At 41.3% G+C, this 14,362-nt stretch overlaps 2 protein-coding genes across 4 annotated transcripts in view; one reads left to right on the top strand and one right to left on the bottom strand.

The window, feature by feature from the left end:
- Positions 1 to 3,404: 3,404 nt before the first annotated feature.
- Positions 3,405 to 14,362, bottom strand: part of LOC137078245 (transmembrane protein 184C-like) — a 17,242-nt gene continuing 6,284 nt past the window's right edge. The window contains exons 7-11 of one of the 2 annotated variants that reach the window (XR_010905278.1): positions 11,778 to 11,890; positions 10,302 to 10,401; positions 7,947 to 8,118; positions 4,797 to 5,566; positions 3,405 to 4,693 (exon numbers count right to left, since the gene is read on the bottom strand). Coding sequence is in view for 1 of the 2 variants with exons in the window: in XM_067445395.1 (XP_067301496.1) it covers positions 5,286 to 5,566; positions 7,947 to 8,118; positions 10,302 to 10,401; positions 11,778 to 11,890 (666 nt within the window). In the remaining variant the exon portion in view is untranslated. Of the gene's footprint in view, positions 5,567 to 7,946; positions 8,119 to 10,301; positions 10,402 to 11,777; positions 11,891 to 14,362 lie in introns of both variants that reach the window. The other variant, XM_067445395.1, reaches the window with a different exon arrangement.
- Positions 13,454 to 14,362, top strand: part of LOC137078249 (uncharacterized) — a 2,274-nt gene continuing 1,365 nt past the window's right edge. For both annotated transcript variants that reach the window (XM_067445403.1, XM_067445402.1), the window contains exon 1: positions 13,454 to 14,362. This exon is cut by the window's right edge. In XM_067445403.1, the coding sequence (XP_067301504.1) occupies positions 14,077 to 14,362 (286 nt within the window). In that variant the 5' untranslated portion in view covers positions 13,454 to 14,076.

Genomic DNA, 14,362 nt, shown 5'->3' with positions numbered 1-14,362 from the left:
GTACAGTTACAGTCATGTAACTCAAGTATTACAACAGCGGATTCATCACAAACCTGTAACACGCTCGTCTGACGCAGAATCTCTCTCTGGCCGGTGAGGTTTAGTGTTCCTTTTAAAAAAAATGTGTAGTGTCCATGTTAACTATAGTTCACTACGACGCCGGTGAAATACAAAAGCCCGCCAATCCCTGATGACAACGACGAAGAAGATGTATATTCTTCTTCGTTAGTTTTTATTGGCAGTTGGCATTGGTAAACAAGCTGGGGATTTTGCAACAGTCTATGTGTGCGACGCATTGCCGACCGCCACACACACGGTAAAGGAGCTTTTGTTTCATTTTTTGCCGCTCCAGTCTGAAAGACTGAGAGGAAAAGAAACAAAATGAATGTTTTTTTTTATTTTTTATTTTTTTTTATCAATCAATCAATCAATCAATCAACTTTATTTATATAGCGCTTTTACAATCACGATTGTGTCAAAGCAGCTTCACAGTGTCAAACAGGGTAATATTGCGACAAAATTAGATTTGGCTGTACAGTCGTACTGGAGAAAACAGTGATGTTATCAGCTTATTTTAATTTATCATATAGCGACAATGTTGGCAGATCAGTATTATAGTTTATAGAATTAAATAAGACCTAATTCATACATTTTATTTGTATAATAAGTTGAATAACTTTAATCATATTTTTAGTGTCCCCAACTGAGCAAGCCAAGCCAAAGGCGACAGTGGCATTTTTACTAAAAGATTCGGGGCTTTTGACAAAACATTCGGGGCTTAAGCCCCATTAGCCACCCCCCCGCTCCGCCCCTGGTAAACACTAACTTAACCTGCCGTGCAAAACCAGTCCGCTTACTACAATTGTCTACACAAACCACGCGTAAACACACACACACACGTGCACAACTGCACTTCCCACATGTACACCTTCAAAGACAAAAATACGACGATATAATTCAAGTATAAATATGTAAATAACACAAGCCGCTAAGCATATTATATAGTTAGTGTATAACTTGTAGCACATAGAGACGTCCTGCTCTAGTCGTTTTTGCTGCTGCTCCTGTTCAACTGCAGCCTCTGGGTCTGATTCCGGATCATAGATGTATGGCTGTATCTGATTAAAAGCCATATTTTTATTTTGAATAAAGTTTTTTTCCCGCTGTTAGGGATGACACAGCTTTACGACGCACTCGACTCAACACAATAGCAGCAGCGAGCACACGTCATTATTTAGCTCCGCTCACACGATACGCCCCCACCCGCTCGGCTTTTTCCGGAAAGACTCGGAACAGCGCATCTTTCTTATATAATTATTAAAAAAATAAAGACTTTTCGGAGATATGAAGGATGCAATGCTACTCTATAGGTACTCAAGATTGACATGACACTGACTGAAACTGAGTGTTTCACCCCCCCTTTAAGGTGTTTTATGCAACCGGGCACTGCCATTTTGAATTCTACAACTCGAGAAGAATTCCAAAAACTCCAATATTTCAAAATGGCTGCAGATGATGTGAAGCCTTATTTTGATGTGTATTTGTACATTTATAATTTGTTGAATCTGTAAAGGAGATGATTTTTGAGATGTTTTATGACCTGTAAAGTTTTGTACGTGTATTTTTACAGAACAATCAGTCACGTGGACCACAGAAAATGGTTTGTTTTAAATATTAAGAGCCTTTTGTAATATTATTCTGCCCCCTGGTGGTATATTAAAACTCCATTTGTGGTGTATATTTATATGTGTGTGTGTGCGTGTGTATTTTGTTTTAGGCAGCTTATTGTAGAAAGGATATATTTATCGTGTGTCTTGTCAATCCCGGAAACTGACAGTGTGAATGCAGCCAGTTGATTTCCATTATGATATGATCGTGATTGTCGGTGTAAAAGCGCTCACTCGTGAGCCACAACAGAAAATAATAAGTAAATAGAATTTATTTGATACATATATCGATAAAACATTAGTTAATGCCACACTTCAATATATGAAACAATTTAACAGCACATCTAGCAGGGCTCGACATCAAACATGTTCATGTGCTTGTCCGGAAATAAGTTAGATTTGTGTGTGTGTGTGTGTGTGTGTGTGTGTGTTTCTGTGTGTGAAGCATATTCTCACCAGTGTTCAGTCAGCTTTGGCATATTTTAAATCTGCATATTTGTGATATTTTTACCTTTTATAAAGGCCATATTATTAAATAGGCTATGCTTCAGGTTTTTTTATCTATAAATTAAAATAAGACACTATAGGGCTGTTACCAATCTAATTAAATAATTTACCTTGAAAAATTACAACTGCATTAAATAATGTTATGAGATTTGTATTTTTGAATAAACAAATAAGAAATGTTGAATAGAATGTTTAAACATGAAACTAATAGGTGGCAACAAGTGAGTCTTAATGAGTGAGTCATTGAGTCGATTCATTCAAACGATTCATTCAAACAGCTGATTCATTCAAGAATGAGTCAGTTGTGAACAGGTTATTGAATCATTGATTCAACTGATTAATTCAAACACTGAATCATTCAGTAACACACACACACACATACACACACACACACACACACACACACACACACGTTTGTTTTTTGTGACCAATGGGGAGGTTCCATAGGCGTAATGGTTTGTATAAAAACTTTTGAAAAGTGGGGCCATGGGTAATGTCCTCATATTTCACCCTCTCCTGTAATACCTGTGTCATACCCATGGGATTATACACATTTGTGTCCTCATATGTCACAAAAACATGCCCACACACGCACACACACACACACATGCTGTGTGTGACCTATTTTCGCTGCTGAAACAGAACAAAAACAGTCAGTATTGCATCTAAAATGTAAGTGACTTGATGTTAATGAATTGTTTATGGATCTGTCGTATGAAATCAGTGTCATCTTCAGTCTTGATGGTATTCAGGAAAACACACTCTTTGGTGTGTGATGTTGTTTAACTGTATCATATGTTATAAATATAAAAACTGCACATTGTGAGTGTTTAGCTCAGTTTCTCAGTGTGAGCGGCGCTAATGTGTTGTGATTTCTCCTCCAGAGGCTGCGCGAGCTCAACAGCGCCACCTTCAGTTCATTATATATTACACTATTATCCACTATCCATCGCCACTAACACTAAACTAATGATCATTCTGGCATTTTGGTGATTCGCTAGATATTTTTTGTTATTGGTGTTTTAATCCACTTGTCCGGTCGGGCCAGTAAAATTCTCTTTCACTCGCCCCTTGTCCCGAGCGAACGTTAATGTCGAGCCCTGGTACGGTATTACTAAAAATACACGACTTACAATACTTGCACAGAATATAAACAGGTCTCATGTTGGCATTGGAAAAGTGTGTTTTCACACCACACGCACATTTTTACACAAGATTTGAAAACAACAAAAATGTACAAATTTTTATTATAGCGCCACCTAGTGTTTAGAGTCTCTGGGATTTACAGTTTTTGACACTTTGGTGGCAGTATAATAATGATAATGATAATCAAGGGTTTCACTCACGGTTATTATCCTTAAAGGAACTGTATGTAAGAAATGTATTTCAATGAATCATAAAATGGCCCTGATATAGACATTCAGAAATCATGTTAATGTCAAACACTTCTATCACTGACAGCAGGAGTCCGGCAGGATATTGTCATTATAAAGCTGTTGTTGCAGCTCAACTGATGTTGATGATGTCATGTTTGTGTTTTGGCCTGAAGCTCCGCCCTCCACCAAACAACCAATCAAGAAGTCACTAGTGTTTGGGCATCCGGGTTGCCAGATCTGCTCTAGTTACCACACACACTCACTCACACTTATACTGTCACACACACATACTCACAGACACACACACTCACACACATACTGTCACTCACACACACACACACTCACACTCATACTGTCACACACACTCATACTGTCACACACAGACACACACACACACATACTGTCACTCACACACTCATTCTGTCACTCACGCACACACTCATACTGTCACTCACACACACTCACACTCATACTTTCACTCTCACACACACACACACACACACACACACACACACACACACACACTCACACACATACTGTCACACACACACATACTGTCACTCACACACTCATTCTGTCACTCACACACACTCATACTGTCACTCACACACACACACTCATACTGTCACTCACACACTCATACTGTCACTCACTCACACACACACACACACACACACACACAAATCATACTGTCACTCTCACACACACAGTCACACACACTCATATTGTCACTCACACACATATACACACACTCACTCACACACACAAACACACACACATACTGTCACCACACACACACACACACACAAATACTCTCACTCACTAACACACACACACACACACACACACACACACACACACACACACACACACACACACACACACTCATACTGTCTGTCACTCACACACACACACACACACACACACACACACACACAGTCACTCACTCACACACACACACACTCATACTGTCACTCACACACACTCATACTGTCACTCACTTACACACACACACACACTCATACTGTCACTCACACACACACACACACACACACACACACACACACACACATGTCGTGTTTCCATGTTTTATGGGGACTTTCCATAGGCGTAATGGATTTCATACTGCACAAACTGTACATCCTATCCCCCTACACTGCCCCTGCCCCTAAACCTACCCATCACACACACACACACACACACACACACACACACATACACACACACTGCCCCTAAACCTACCCACCTACCCATCACAGGAAACATTCTGCATTTTTACTTTCTCAAAAAAACTCTTTCTGTGTGATTTATAAGATGTTTTCCTCATGGGGGCCTAAAAATGTCCCCACAAGGACAAGGATTTCGGATAATGCCATCATTGTGGGGACATTTTGTTCCCATAACGTAGGGATTACCAGGTCACACACACACACACACACACACTCATACTGTCACACCCTCACACACACTCATACCACAGCTGCAGCTACAAACGTTCCTGCTGATCCCAATCTGGCAACCTGGAGTCAGGGTGAGGGGGAGGGGGATACACCGCTCTACAGTCATCTGAAAGTGATTGCAGGACCAGTTTTGGCCACAATCTTACATACACTTCCTTTAACTAAAACGTTTAAAACTTGTTAGCTTATTACAGATAAAATAACATTTGGATAAACACATACATTATCCAGGAGTGAACAGGTCGATATTTTCCCATAGCTCACCCCACCCTTTGCTAGGACTCTGTTCCTGTGCTCTGATTGGCTACCGCAGGCCCAGAGTCGCTGTCACCGTCCCAGGAGGAGGATGTGAAGCCGGCGGGGGCGGAGATAGAGTGAGGCGTGTCTGTATAGCCCAATCCCTGGTACCGCCCTCTTGGGGAGGCGGGGACTGAATGATGATCGCCGGCGAGTCGTTCGTGGGACGTCCCAGCCAGCAGACCAGTGTGCTCACCCTGAACAACATCCACTTCAGAGCCGAAGAAGAGCTTACGGGGACGACCTAACACGGTACGACCTGCAGAACACACACAAACAGCACATGCCAGATCATGAAAAACTGGAAGGTCTGTCGACTCACACTCTAGTAACCACAAAAAAACTACAGTTTGCTTAGCAACACCCAAGCAACCGCCTAGAAACAAACCAACAATACCCTAGAAACCATCTATAATATTTAAAAACAAACCAACAACACCCTAGAAACCATCTGTGATATTTAGAAACAAACCAACAACACCCTAGAAACCATCTGTGATATTTAGAAACAAACCAACAACACCCTAGAAACCATCTATGATATTTAGAAACAAACCAACAACACCCTAGAAACCATCTGTGATATTTAGAAACAAACCAACAACACCCTAGTAACCATCTATGATATTTAGAAACAAACCAACAACACCCTAGAAACCATCTGTGATATTTAGAAACAAACCAACAACACCCTAGAAACGATCTGTGATATTTAGAAACAAACCAACAACACCCTAGAAACCATCTATGATATTTAGAAACAAACCAACAACACCCTAGAAACCATCTGTGATATTTAGAAACAAACCAACAACACCCTAGAAACCATCTGTGATATTTAGAAACAAACCAACAACACCCTAGAAACCATCTATGATATTTAGAAACAAACCAACAACACCCTAGAAACCATCTATGATATTTAGAAACAAACCAACAACACCCTAGAAACCATCTATGATATTTAGAAACAAACCAACAACACCCTAGAAACCATCTATGATATTTAGAAACAAACCAACAACACCCTAGAAACCATCTATGATATTTAGAAACAAACCAACAACACCCTAGAAACCATCTGTGATATTTAGAAACAAACCAACAACACCCTAGAAACCATCTATGATATTTAGAAACAAACCAACAACACCCTAGAAACGATCTGTGATATTTAGAAACAAACCAACAACACCCTAGAAACCATCTGTGATATTTAGAAACAAACCAACAACACCCTAGAAACCATCTGTGATATTTAGAAACAAACCAACAACACCCTAGAAACCATCTATGATATTTAGAAACAAACCAACAACACCCTAGAAACCATCTATGATATTTAGAAACAAACCAACAACACCCTAGAAACCATCTATGATATTTAGAAACAAACCAACAACACCCTAGTAACCATCTATAATATTTAGAAACAAACCAACAACACCCTAGTAACCATCTGTGATATTTAGAAACAAACCAACAACACCCTAGAAACCATCTATGATATTTAGAAACAAACCAACAACACCCTAGTAACCATCTATAATATTTAGAAACAAACCAACAACACCCTAGTAACCATCTATAATATTTAGAAACAAACCAACAACACCCTAGTAACCATCTATAATATTTAGAAACAAACCAACAACACCCTAGAAACCATCTATGATATTTAGAAACAAACCAACAACACCCTAGTAACCATCTATAATATCTATCAACTGGCTTGCACCCACTGAGCATCCTAGCAACCACATAAAAAAAACTACAAACTCCCTAGTAACACCCTAGTAACCACATAGCAATGCCCTAGCTATATAACACCTAGCAACTGCCTTGCAACTACTAAGAACATCCTAGAAACCACTTTTTTTTTTTTTACTACAAACTGCCTAGTAACATCCTGGCAACCATATACTGTATAACACCCAAGCAACTGCCTAGAAACCGTCTATAATATCTATCAACAGGCTTCCGACCACTGAGAGCATTCTAGAAAACACATAGCAACACCCTAGCAACCATCCAGAACATCCTTCATACTACCTAGCAACTATATAGCAATGCCCTAGCAACCATATACAACATAACACCTGTAAACTACCTTGCAACCACCATGTAATTCTAGCAACTGCCTGGTAACACCCTATATCGTAGGGTGATATCGTATTGATTCATGATTTGGATCGCGTGTCAAACTGCTGAAATCACGTGACATTGGCGATCCGAATTATGAATCGATTCACTGATTCATAACCGTTTGAATCTTTATTTGAGGATTGAACACAAACCCGGAAGAGAAGACAATGCTGAATAAAGTCGTAGTTTTTGTTATTTTTGGACCCAAATGTATTTCTGATGCTTCAAGAGACTCTAATTAACCCACTGATGTCTCATATGGACTACTGTGATGATGTTTTTATTCCCTTTCTGGACATGGACAGTATAGTGTGCATACATTGCATACGCTCTCGGACTAAATATAAAATATCTTAAACTGTGTGTGAAGATGAACGGAGGTCTCACGGGTGTGGAACGACATTAGGGGGAGGAGTTAATGACAGACATTTCATTTTTGGGTGAAGTAACCCTTTAAGTGTGTCCCCATGAAGACAGCTGGTGTGTGTTCTTACCAACGTTGCGCACTTGCTCTGAGATGTCGGCGCGCACGTCTGAGACGTCCAGCATGGCGAGCAGCGAGTCGAAGCACGAGCCCTCGTCATCCTCACACACATACGGCCGGCTGCTGAAGCTGTAGTGATGAGCGATCGCTGCCACAAACATCTCAATACAGATGATGAAGTCCTGCACGCAAACAGATACACTATCTTAAAGGGTTACTTCAGCGATTAGCATATGGCTTTGTATCTATAGAAACCCGTGAGTATATTCAAATGATCGTTTTGTTTTGAGTTTTTGTTTATTTTTATAATAAATCTTCCTTTATCTGCACGTGTATCCTCGTGTAACAGAGGCCAGCTAGTAGTAGTTGCTGTGCGAGTAAACCTCACTCCTCTGACCTCAAGAGACGCTCTAGCGACTGACGCTAGGGGTTGCAGCCTTTAGTCTCCTTGTTAGAGCGTCAGACTCTCATGCCGGCGGATCCGGGTTTGAGTCCCTGTCCGAACAGTAGGGGTTACATTGGTGCCGTGACCCGGATGGGAGTGAGGTTTAGGGGGGTGAATGTAACAGAGGCCAGCTAGTAGAAGTTGCTGTGCGAGTAAACCTCACTCCTCTGACCTCAAGACACGCTCTAGCGACTGACGCTAGGGGTTGCAGCCTTTGGCCTCCTTGTTAGAGCGTCAGACTCTCATGTCAGCGGACCCGGGTTCGAGTCCCGGTCCGAACAGTAGGGGTTACACTCGCACCAGTTTTCTTTGTGTTCCACAATGTAATCTGACTCCTGCTGCATTTGTGCTGTGACTCTCGCTCGGCTCACTCACATTATATTGAATACACACCTTCAGTTTTTAATTGTAGTGTCTGTTCTCTAACTGAACTAAATTATTTTATGAAAATGAACACAATGGTAGGGGCTTTGCCACGGTGGGCAAGTGAACCGGTAGCGGTGGCTTTGGGAGTGGCCTCGTAGGGCAGCGAAGCATTCTGGGAGTTGTTGTCTTTCATCCCCATGAGACAAAAATACATTTTCGGTCTTTTCTCAGGGTACGTTCACACTTGTAGTTCGGTTAGTTTGGTTCGTTTGGTCCGGACCAAAAAACAAAAACAAAACATATAGTCCTGGTCCGCTTAGTGTTCACACTGCCATTTTTAACAGCGAACCTAAAGTTACCGAACCAAAGGCTCAGGGAGACGCTCACAAGCTGATTGGTGGTGACAATATGACGTATATCTCGCTTACCGAACATTCAGAACAATGCTGTGTGCCGGATTAAACGCCATCATTTTATATACGTGTACATATGGCATTATTTTTACCCACTGAGAACTCATGAAGAGCTCATAAAGTTTTCAAAACATTTAAAACAGCAGCAGGATTCCCTCCGTTGTGCAGAAAAGAGACGGCCGTTCTGTCGTCTGTACCGACTGATGGCCGACAGGTGCTCTGATGAGAAGAGCCAGGTTTGCTTTTTGTGCGTTTTCGAAACATGCTCGTTGGACCAAATATTGATGAGGCTCTTCCTCGTTGCTCTACGTTTGCCCTCTAACGTTAACGTTACTCATTTTGGATACACCGATCTTTCCGTGTCGTCAAATCAGCTGACTATGCGTCGCATCTTGTGACATCACGTCCTGTTTTTGGTCCGTTTACATGTCTTTGGTCCGTGTTGCGTTCATATATCAGTCGAACCGCACCAGAGTTCGTTTGGAAGCGGACCGAGACCCGTCTTTTAGCTTTTAGCTTATTTGGTGCGCACCAGGGTTCGGATGGCAGCGTTCACATATGTTCAAATGAACCGCACTAACCGAGCAATCGCACCGGGGTTCGTTTTACTCGTACCAAACATGACAAGTGTGAACACACCCTCAGTCTAGAAGGCACCAATTCAAAAATAATTTCACATTTCTACTACATTAATGACCCAGTTTAAATACAAAGCTAAATGCTAAATCACTGAAACCCTTTCAAATAGCCAAGGGGGTAATCTAGCACCAGGAAAGCGTTCCACCCATAGGGGCGGCCATTGCTAACCAAGCCATCACCTGCTGTTAGCATCCCATTGACTCCCATTCATTTTTGAGTCACTTTGATAGTGAATAACTTTACATCTGAGACGTTTAAAGACTCCATTTGTCCATTGTTTATTTCTAAAGAAACACGACAATGTATAAAAGGCTCCATTACCTTGTATCTTACACAATCGCCCCGTAGAAGCTGATTTTGTAAAAATAGGCTAACGATTGCGTCATAACCAACGTGACTGTGAAAATAGTAGGAGTATATAATATGTAGATAACGTGTGTGTGCGTGCGTGCGTGCGTGCGTGCGTGTGTGCGTGCGTGTGTGCGTGCGTGCGTGTGTTTACCTGTAGTCCAGTGGCTACGGCTTCCACACTGTCCCACTCCCAAGTGTGTTTGTCTGAAATGACTCCAACCTTCACCAGCAGAGCGATCAGCACAGCCTGCCTGCAACACATAACTACAGGCTTTCAGACAACCGGTCTGTGAGGATCACCCTGACAACTGCTTACGGCCTAGCAACCGTATGGGAACATGAACCAACCAAATCCCAGCACTAGAACATCATTGCAACATATGGTTGGACTCTATTGCATTGTACTGACACCATAGCAACGACCTAGTGACCATCTATAACACCTAGCAACTACTTAGCAACCACATGTGCCTTATCAACCTCCCAGAAAACCCCCATAAACTGCCTAGAAACACTCTAGCAACTAAACACAGCAATGCCCTAGCAACCATCTATTACACCTATCAACTGCCTGGCAACCACTGACAACAAACTAGCAACTGCCTAGCCTCCTAGAAACTACTACAAACTGCCTAGCAACACCATAGTAACCTCCTAGAAACTGCCTAGCAACACCTTAGAAACCTCCTAGAAAACCCTACAAACTCCCTAGCAACACCCTAGAAACCTCATAGAAAACCCTACAAACTGCCTAGCAACACCCTAGAAATCTAGAAAATCCTACAAACTTACCAGAACCACATATTAATACCATAGCAACTATTTATGACACCTATCAACTCTTCTGTAACCGCTGAGAACATTCTAGTAACTGCCTAGCAACCAGACAGAAAACCTTACAAGCTGCCTAGCAGTTATCTTTAACAACCATCAACTGCCTTGCAACACCATAGTAACCAACTATATGAAAGGCCTACAAATTTCGTAGAAACCCCCTAGCAACGGCCTAGTACCACATAGCAATGTCATAGTAACCATCTATAACACATACTGTATGATCTGCCTTCCTTGCAACCAGTGAGAATAACCTAGCAACCACCCAGAGAACTCTACTATCTGCCTAGCAACACCCTAGAAATCACATTGCAAAGCCCTAGCAACGATGTATAACATGTATCATGTTATACGTGTGTGTGTGTGTGTGTGTGTGTGTGTGTGTGTGTGTGTGTGTGTGTGTGTGTGTGTGTGTGTGTGTGTGTGTGTGTGTGTGTGTGTGTGTGTGTGTGTGTGTGTGTGTGAGCCTGTTTATGTGGTTTATGAGGACACAAATTTGTATAACTACATGGGTATTACACTGGTATTACTCTATAAATGTGGTTTATGAGGACATATCAAATGTCCTCATAATTCAAACGGCCTTAAAAACATACTAAATTATGTTTTTTTGAGAAAGTGAAAATGCAGAATGTTTCCTTTGATGGGTAGGTTTAGGGGCAGGGGCAGTGTAAGGGGATAGAAAATACGGTTTGTACAGTATAAAAACCATTACGCCTATGGAGAGTCCCTGTAAACCACATAGACCAACATGTGTGTGTGTGTGTGTGTGTGTGTGAGAACATGAACGTACCAGAAGGAAACGAAGACGACGAGTTTGACACACAGCAGCTTCCCTACGGCTTTTAGAGGCTTCAGCTCTTCTCTCAGCGTTCGGTAGAACAGCAGCAGGCAGTACATCGCAAACTCAACACAACACAAATATCACAATCAAATCACTGGGCTGTTATAATATATAGTACCATTTATAGTATGTAATATTATAGTACCATATGATGATACTGCAATAAAGGTGTCCTGAACTGGTTTTTTATTTATTTATACTGTTGTCTAAGGTCAACTTATGACGTTCGTGTGGTTTTTACATTCAAAAACATCATAACTAAAGAGTAATTACCCTATTGTATTGTTTATAATTATTGTTTTTTTAATGTGGTTGCTAGGCAGCTGATAGGTGTTATATAGCTAGGGTGTTACTAGGCAGTTGCTAGGATTAATAATATGCTATTTTCTGCACTGCTTTTGAGGCTCTCTCCTGAACGCTGGGTTTTGATGGGCGTGTCACTGGAGATTTGGAAGTAAACGCCCACGGCTAGGATTGGATAAGATTTGCATATTTAATGAGCTTCAGCTCCGCTTTCAGTTCACATGAGGGAGGAATGATTCTCTCACAGGGCTCTCAAAACATCAAACAAACACAATGATTTATCTCTCATCCACCTGCGACTGATTTATTTTGTATTACTTGGTCCGCCCGATCAGTGGATATAAGCGTGAACACACAAACACACACACACACTTAAGCGGGCATGCTCTTCAAAAATCAAGTCAAGCGAGTGAACAACAGCAGGGCCGGCTCTAGCTCTTTGGTTGCCCTAGGCGAGATGGAGCTTCCCCCCCCCCCCCCCCCACACACACACACACATACACACTCCCCACTCACCTTTATCGTCTCTAATTCAGAAAGTCTGTTTACCTAGCCCTACCCCTAACCGAGAAGCACTTATTATTAAACACGTTAGACGCTTTATTTCCACTTTTCTAATATTTTATCACTTTTTATTGAAAATAAATGCCTTTCTGACCTGATATGTGATGGGAAAGGGAGTAGAGAGAGTGTGGCAAAAGGCGGATTCAAACCTATGCTCGAATAGGTTCAAAATGTTATGCCATGCGTCTTACCCCTAGACTACAGCCACTGTGGAGAATATGGTGATTTCCCTAATTTTGTCTGGCCTAATCAATCTTTAAGTAAACCACAGCATATTTGTGTTTAATGTAAATAATATGGCTTCCGACACCCATGTAGAGAGCGTTGTACTTTTCATAAATAACATGCACACGTTATCCATTTTATAACGAACTGGCCTTTTGATATTTAAATGACATCCATGTAGATTATTGTCAGTGAAGTTATGTTTGCAATACGAATAGTAATTATGTAGAAAACTAGCAAGTGATAGCTTAGTGAAAATAATAATAATATTTATAAAATAAATATTAGTTGATAATATTGATAATACTAAGTAATTTTATTTTGTTTGACAACTTATTTGCTGAGATAAGAAGACTAACCTCTATACTGGGCTTTCTTTCGAATTTCTTTCTTTCTTTCTTTCTTTCTTTCTTTCTTTCTTTCTTTCTTTCTTTTTTTTTTTCTTTCTTTCTTTCTTTCTTTCTTTCTTTCTTTCTTTCTTTCTTTCTTTCTTTCTTTCTTTCTTTCTTTCTTTTTTTTCTTTCTTTCTTTCTTTCTTTCTTTCTTTCTTTCTTTCTTTCTTTCTTTCTTTCTTTCTTTCTTTCTTTCTGTCTGTCCCTGTGCATCCGCGGGTTTAGACGCCTTATTTTTGATGAACGCGCAAGATGAGCTCTTCCCTGACCTAACGCCTGACCAATAATCAATAATCACCATCAATTCAATCTAATAATCAGGTTGATAAGTAATTAAACGTGTGGCTGAGGGGGCGCCCTATGATGATCATGTTTAATGAACATTATGTTGTATTTCGCTTGTTCCGATTCGATGCTTAATGGGAAGTAATGGGCGGCACTAGAGTGCGCTCGCGCCCCTAACACAATTGTCGCCCTAGGCAACCGCCTAGCTCGCCTATAGCAAACGCCGGCCCTGAACAACTGATCAAGAAATTAATATTATTTCACTATTTAAGATTCACCGTCTACTGACGGGCTTACATTTCGTTCTGGAAAACACACAGCCCCGGGACGTTGGGCTTTCCTAGTCTGATCCCGAATCGCAATAAACCAACAAATAAAGGATTCTCCAGCCTGTGACAGCGTGCTAAGGTATGTTCAGTTAGACTCGTACACATAATCAATACAATCTGTAACAATGCAATACTATCACATATAAAAACATGTTTTACTCACATAAGTGTGCTGCACCATTCCTGTCGGATCCACAAGCACAGCATTGTGTTTTAATCTCAATATGTCTGCAAATCCAGCTCGACCTGTGTCTGGTTTACAAGCGATTATCTTGCTATCTTCAGCGTGTTTATTACTCGTTTAGCTGCACGAGTCGGTGGGCGGGGCTACAGACGCAGGCGGTGGGCGGGGCTACAGACGCAGGCGGTGGGCGGGGCTACAGACGCAGGCGGTGGGTGGGGCTACAGACGCAGGTGTTGGACGGGGCTACAGAAG

The sequence above is a fragment of the Pseudorasbora parva genome, chromosome 6 (assembly GCF_024679245.1).
Source record: "Pseudorasbora parva isolate DD20220531a chromosome 6, ASM2467924v1, whole genome shotgun sequence".
NCBI classification, from domain to species: Eukaryota; Metazoa; Chordata; class Actinopteri; order Cypriniformes; family Gobionidae; genus Pseudorasbora; species Pseudorasbora parva.
Note: the sequence above shows the minus strand (reverse complement) of the source record. Positions and strands in the feature narration are given on the sequence as shown.